The sequence below is a fragment of the Pundamilia nyererei genome, unplaced genomic scaffold (genome assembly GCF_000239375.1).
Source record: "Pundamilia nyererei isolate P.nyererei 1_Seehausen unplaced genomic scaffold, PunNye1.0 scaffold00157, whole genome shotgun sequence".
Lineage (NCBI taxonomy): Eukaryota > Metazoa > Chordata > Actinopteri > Cichliformes > Cichlidae > Pundamilia > Pundamilia nyererei.
Window position 1 is genome coordinate 58,928 of NW_005187558.1, and position 7,566 is coordinate 66,493.

The 7,566-nt window shown below is 43.3% G+C and overlaps 1 protein-coding gene across 1 annotated transcript; it reads right to left on the reverse strand.

The window, feature by feature from the left end:
- Positions 1-1,843: 1,843 nt before the first annotated feature.
- LOC102214450 (olfactory receptor 11A1-like) lies at positions 1,844-4,957 on the reverse strand. The gene is given in 3 exon segments (XM_013913871.1): positions 1,844-2,323; positions 4,512-4,903; positions 4,906-4,957. Coding segments are annotated over 3 exon segments (924 nt in total).
- Positions 4,958-7,566: the final 2,609 nt, after the last annotated feature.

Genomic DNA, 7,566 nt, shown 5'->3' on the forward strand with positions numbered 1-7,566 from the left:
CCTTCAGTCAAAAAGTAGCACAGACCTTCTCTCTCTCTCTCTCTTTTATAAATGTAGAAGGCGCTCTTTGATTTATCTACAGGAAACTGATTAGATAAAATGTGCCTACTGTCTATGATCGTGTGTGCATGTGTGTGAATGTGAACAGCAATTTTATGCATGGGAGACAAGGAATAGGACAAAAGTAGAGAAGAAAGGAAACCTATTGCACACACACCACTCCTCATTTCTCTAAAGAGCTATAAACACACATCAGTCACTAAGCCTTGGGCCCAGAGGAAACAAAGAAGTAAAAGGAAAGAAAGATTAAAGGGAAAAGAAAGAAGGAAAGATAGAAAGAACAGTAACCCACTGACTGCTTAAGTGTGGCCAGCTTGATAGCAGTTTATTTTATTTTGTCTAACATCCATCCATCCATCCATCTTCATCCGCTTTATCCGAGACCGGGTCGCGGGGGCAGCAGCCTAAGCAAAGAGGCCCAGACCTCCCTCTCCCCAGCCACCTCCTCCAGCTTATCCGGGGGAACACCAAGGCGTTCCCAGGCCAGCCGAGAGATATAATCTCTCCAGCGTGTCCTGGGTCTGCCCCGGGGCCTCCTCCCGGTGGGACATGCCTGGAACACCTCACCCAGGAGGTGCCCAGGGGGCATCCTTGTCAGATGCCCGAACCACCTCAGCTGGCTCCTTTCGATGTGGAGCAGCAGCGGCTCTACTCTGAGCCCCTCCCGGATGGCCGAACTTCTCACCCTATCTCTAAGGGAGAGGCCAGCCACCCTTCGGAGGAAGCTCGTTTCTGCCGCTTGTATCCGCGATCTCGTTCTTTCGGTCACTACCCACAGCTCGTGGCCATAGGTGAGGGTAGGGATTTTGCGCATTTTGTCTAACAGTGTATTCTTGTATTGTTACCATTTTGTGATACTCCCTTTTCAGAACAAAGGGGAGTTTTCTTTTTCTCCACCTTTAGACTTTCTCACAGTTCAGACCATATTGCTTCATAAAACAGTAATTCCAATGTAATCTGTCTAGTTTGTAAGATATTCAGATAAGAATTCATACAATAAGGTCTGATCTAACAGACCTCAAGAACAGTTACATATTCATCGATTTAGTCTTCATCACCTCTCGTACACATATTTGAGAAAAAAAGGAATATTTTTATGAAATGCAATCAGGTCGCCCTCTTCTTTTACACTCCCCTGCATTACTAGTGTACTACTGGTGTAATGTTATCACTGTCACAGCATCAAGGTTCTAGTTTCAAACAGGCCTCAGGCAGGCTTGTTTGATTTGTTTGATTTCTTCACAAAGCTATGTATGTTTAACAATAAAACGGTTTATTTTGTTATTTGTAAATTGTGTCATAGACCACACAACATTTGTCCCTACTCAGTATACAATTTCTAAAAATAAAAGCTCAGAGAGGAAAGATTTTATTTTGTTTTCACAGAAGTACAGCTGTAAATGTTATACATTTTGCAAATTTATTTAAAGAAAAGTAAAAATTAACACTGTATAAAATTAACGGATGAAGAAAACTCTCTGAACATAGTATATGTCAGCATTAGTTTAATTCATTTTGCTGGAATTTGTAAATGTTTTACTCTTGAGTTCTTGTGCTGTGCAGCAGTCTAAAAACCAGTATTTTAACTGTAACTATAACATTTAAACTATAACATTTATGTTACAATAGACATGCACCCTGAGCAATCATAAACAGTCAAAACATTTTAAATTCACTGATTAATTTATTCAAAAAAAGGTGTAAAATATGTGGACCAAATCAATTTCATAAGTTTATAATATTTAATAAGTACATTTTCTGAAATGAGGAATTTATTGACGCATCAAATAATTTTTGTTGGACAAAACAACCTTTTTAGATGTTTAGAAATTTCCTTCATTTTAAGCCCGTATATTAATGGATTAAATAAAGGTTGATACAAAGCTAGCTGTAATGACACTATAAAGCGTGCAGTTTTAGGGAAATCTGATTCCACTCGAGATATGGTTACATCATAGACACCTAAACAGGAAAAGCTCACTAAAACCAGTATGTGGGGTAAACAGGTCTCTGCAGCTTTTTTCTTGATTACTTTACGACTGTTTTAAGAGACCATAAAGATTTTTGTGTATGTGAAAACTATAAAAAGAAGAGGAAGTATCACAAAATCAAAATAACAAATTATACCAAATACAGTAACTAACCTTGATCTTACACACTGAAGAGTGTAAATTGCATTGTTACAAAATATTGATTTTAAATGAAAGGAACACAGTTTACTTTTAGCCATTCCTATTGCTTGGACTGCAATACTGTCAGGGTCCTGGGTCTGAGCGACCCAGGATCCCTGAGCAGTTATGTATTATATTATTATTATTGTATGTATATTTGGTGTTGCTGTCTTTCTCCCTGTTTGCGTGTGTGTATATGTGCGCCTTCAGGCCTGGTGGGTGTGGCCCTGCTGACGGTCTGGCCACACCTGAAGCCACACACCTGCTGCTGATCAGGCCTCGTCGGGGGAGCTACTAAGGAGAGTCTTGGAGCTCCCACCGACGCGGGATCATTCCGTGAGACTTCATGTTAGTCATCCTGTTGAGCTAGGTTAGTGTGTGTATGCCCGCGGTTATACAGTGGGGCAAAAATGTATTTAGTCAGCCACCGATTGTGCAAGTTCCCCCACTTAAAATGATGACAGAGGTCAGTAATTTGCACCAAAGGTACACTTCAACTGTGAGAGACAGAATGTGAAAAAAAAAATCCATGAATTCACATGGTAGGATTTGTAAAGAATTTATTCGTAAATTAGGGTGGAAAATAAGTATTTGGTCACCTCAAACATGGAAAATCTCTGGCCCTCACAGACCTGTAACGTCTTCTGTAAGAAGCTTTTCTGTCCCCCACTCGTTACCTGTATGAATGGCACCTGTTTGAACTCATCGTCTGTATAAAAGACACCTGTCCACAGCCTCAAACAGTCAGACTCCAAACTCCGCCATGGCCAAGACCAAAGAGCTTTCGAAGGACACCAGGAAAAGTATTGTAGACCTGCACCAGACTGGGAAGAGTGAATCTACAATAGGCAAGCAGCTTGGTGTGAAAAAATCAACTGTGGGAGCAATCATCAGAAAATGGAAGACATACAAGACCACTGATAATCTCCCTCGATCTGGGGCTCCACGCAAGATCTCATCCCGTGGGGTCAAAATGATCATGAGAACGGTGAGCAAAGATCCCAGAACCACACGGGGGGACCTGGTGAATGACCTGCAGAGAGCTGGGACCAAAGTAACAAAGGTCACCATCAGTAACACACTACAACGGCAGGGAATCAAATCCCGCAGTGCCAGACGTGTTCCGCTGCTGAAGCCAGTGCATGTCCAGGCCCGTCTGAAGTTTGCCAGAGAGCACATGGGTGATACAGCAGAGGATTGGGAGAATGTCATGTGGTCAGATGAAACCAAAGTAGAACTTTTTGGTATAAACTCAACTCGTCGTGTTTGGAGGAAGAAGAATACTGAGTTGCATCCCAAGAACACCATACCTACTGTGAAGCATGGGGGTGGAAACATCATGCTATGGGGCTGTTTTTCTGCCAAGGGGACAGGACGACTGATCCGTGTTAAGGACAGAATGAATGGGGCCATGTATCGTGAGATTTTGAGCCAAAACCTCCTTCCATCAGTGAGAACTTTGAAGATGAAACGAGGCTGGGTCTTCCAACATGACAATGATCCAAAACACACCGCCCGGGCAACAAAGGAGTGGCTCCGTAAGAAGCATTTGAAAGTCCTGGAGTGGCCTAGCCAGTCTCCAGACCTCAACCCCATAGAAAATCTGTGGCGGGAGTTGAAAGTCCGTGTTGCTCGGCGACAGCCCCAAAACATCACTGCTCTCGAGAAGATCTGCATGGAGGAATGGGCCAAAATACCAGCTACTGTGTGTGCAAACCTGGTAAAGACCTATAGTAAACGTTTGACCTCTGTTATTGCCAACAAAGGTTATGTTACAAAGTATTGAGTTGTATTTTTGTTATTGACCAAATACTTATTTTCCACCCTGATTTACGAATAAATTCTTTACAAATCCTACCATGTGGATTCATGGATTTTTTTTTCACATTCTGTCTCTCACAGTTGAAGTGTACCTCTGGTGCAAATTACTGACCTCTGTCATCATTTTAGGTGGGGGAACTTGCACAATCGGTGGCTGACTAAATACTTTTTAGCCCCACTGTATGTGTCCTGACAGCTGCGTCTATTGTGTCCCCAGGAGAAGTGTGGAGCGCCAGGATGGCAGCCAGCACGAGGAGTGCTGAGACACGGGAGCGGAGAGCACTGAGGCACGAACTATTCACGGAGAGACACGACACTGGAGTCAGGGAAAGCACGGGGATTTATTGTTGTTTTGTTCCACCACTGTAAATAAACGCACTGCTTGTACATAGAGCACCGCGCCTGGGTCCTCCTTCCCCACACCCCCCACGGTTTGCCATGCCGAACCGTGACAAATACAGGTACAAGCCAAGCTATGACCAGGAAAATACTCACAGTGCTTTTTCTCATGATGGTTGGATATTGTAGAGGTTTGCATATAGCCATATATCTGTCATAGGCAATGGCTGCCAAGAGAACAAACTTTGAAGAACCCAGAGAATAAATTATGGAAAACTGAAAGAGACATGCTGAATATGATATGATTTGTTTTTTAGATAAAAAGTCAATCAGGAGTTTTGGGTAAATAGTTGTGGCGTAAATAACAACGTTCAGTAGCAATGCTGCAATAAAAGTGTACATAGGTTTGTGGAGATTTTTGTGGATCAAAATGAGGTATATAATAATAGAGTTACTGCAAGTTATTAGAATATATAATGTGAACATAATAAAAAAATTAAAATATCTGTATTAATTTCCACATGTCTATCAAAACTTATATAGGTAATATTTAATTCTTCATCCATTAATGTTTTAAAAAACGACAAAATGTTTCATTAAACAAATTGCGCAAGGTGAATAAATGGAAAATATTGAAAAATGCACCATCATGCAAACAGTGAGCAGTTACAGTCTGTGGAAGGTTTTTATCAGACAAATTAAGCCTCAAGGAGCTGAACACTGGAGGTTCATCTCACCCTTTTCATTCTCTTTTGCTTAGCACTGCACAACTTCAACACAAATTTTTTTTAGCTGAGATATGAAATCTTACACAATGGACTAGATTGAACTGGTTTAACTTGAGAAATGGAATTTAGGATGGATGCAAAGAGTGGCAGGTAACTTAAGTGCTGAAGCGCTAATCACAGAGTTGATTTCATAAGATCTGATGTAGGAGCAAGCTTGCAAGACAAGGACTTTACAGGAATTTCTTTATCTGACCGGGGTGTATTCTGTTCAGTGCCCTTGAGCAAGGCCTCATCGCCAATCAAAATTGATGGGTGATATTACAGAAACCTCAAACAGAGATAAACCTGAGCTTATCTCAGGCTTATCTCTGCTCTGGCTTCTCCAGTCTGCATGCCAAATATCCTTGGGCAAGATACTAACTATGGGCAGAACTTTGTGTCATCAGAAACTGAATTTAAATAAATTAAATTCAAATTGTAGTTTAGTGTCAGGTGCTCCTTAAGCTTGCTAAAGGCTACTGGTGCTTCTGCGGACCAGACAAAGGGGACTCTACTGGAAGTGAGTGGTGTAAAGGGTGCAGTTACCTGGCTATATTTGTAAATGAACCTATAGTAGAAACTAAGGAAGCCAAGGATGTACTGCAACAGTTGTCGACTAGGCTGGGAGTAGGCCACTGGGTCATAACCCGCACATTCACTGGATCAGTCTTCACTCGCCGTCTTTGCCAGTCCGAGAAAGTGACAGAGGAAGAATGTAATTCACATTTTTCAGCCTTTAAACCCAACCTGTTCTCCAGAAGCTATTGCAGGATACTGCAGACATGGATGACATGCTATTCAGGGAACTTGAAAAAAATATGTCATGCAGGTAAGCAAAATATTGATAAAAAAATATAAATTTTTAAGTCTCTTAATACATCATTAATTAGAGCCTTCAAGACATTCGGAGCATTAGGGTGTCACTAATACCTGAAGTGACCTAGGGGTAGTGTTGGGCAAGTTACTTTGAAAAAACAACTAGTTATAGTAACTAGTTACTTCTTGAATAAAGTAATTGAGTTAGTAACTGCATGTCTTGGGACTGTGGGAGAAAGCCGGAGTACCCGGAGGGAACCCACACAAACACGGGGAGAACATGCAAACTCCACACAGAAAGACCCCGCCTGATGGTGGAACTGAACTCAGAACCATCTTGCTGTGAGGCCACAGTGCTAACCACAGCAGTTTGTGGGGTTAGGGTAATTGATTAATCCAAATTGCCCATAGGTGTGAATGCGGGAGTGAATGTGAGTGCGAATGGTTGTCTGTCTCTGTGTGTTAGCCGTGCGACAGACTGGCGACCTCTCCAGGGTGTACCCCGCCTCTCGCCCTATGACAGCTGGGATAGGCTCCAGCGCCCCCCGCGACCCTGAAAAGGATAAGCATAAGCGAATGGATGGATGGAGTTAGTAACTGAGGTATAATTGGCCATTATTGACTACTTTTGGTTTTACCTCTACATTTCGCCTTGAAAAAACTATTTACCTTGCCTTGTTTGGTATCATTCTTTACAACCTCACATGTTTGAATTGACTTTATTTTTTATTTTAACATACTATATTAAGATAAAATCAAAAATCAGACAAAAAACATAAATCCAGAGTAGAAAAACCCAAGATGGCGACACGTAAACTCTCGGCGTAGCGTCTCCCTCTGGACTGAAATAGGGCTTTGGACAAAGCGGGCCGGTCTAAATACTGACTCTGGGTAGGCAAACCTGAGTCTACCATGTCCGCCTCCACCTGGACTTTGGATTGACGGGCCGGAGCCTGCCGGTGCCTACTGCGTCTACTAGATTCCCGGGAGGGCAGGCTGGGCCCTGCCCTGTCCTCCTTGTCCTCCCCCGCTCAGACTTGGAGCTAGCAGGCCGGGGCCTGTTGCGTCCCCCAGACTCGGAGCTAATCAGGCCGGAGCCCGCTGCATTCCCCGGACTCGGAGCTGGCAGGCCGGAGCCGGCTACATTGTCCGTATTTCGAAGCTAACGAAGCCAGAGTCTGCTACACCGCCCGGACTCGGAGCTAACAGGACGGAGCCTGCTATACTGCCTGGACGCAGAGTTAACAGGCCGGAGACTGCTACACCGTCCGGACACGCAGCTAACAGGCCGGGCTGGAGCCTGCTACGACGCACCTCCATCGGATCCCCGGATTGCTTAGTCCACCTCCGCTCGGATTCGGAGCTAATAGGTTGGAGCCTTTTGTATTCACCCCCATTTTGGACCCTGGGCTATCATTATGAAGACAAGGACACTTATCGAAGCTTTATTGTGTGTATTCGTGGTTTGGGACTTGGGACATTGCTGTGCTCCTTGGGTGAGAACTGCAAAATATGAGCTGAGTATGGGTGAAACTTATTTTAGTGGCACTAGGTCAACTGTAGCAGTGCACCTGGAGTCACCAACGATTCAT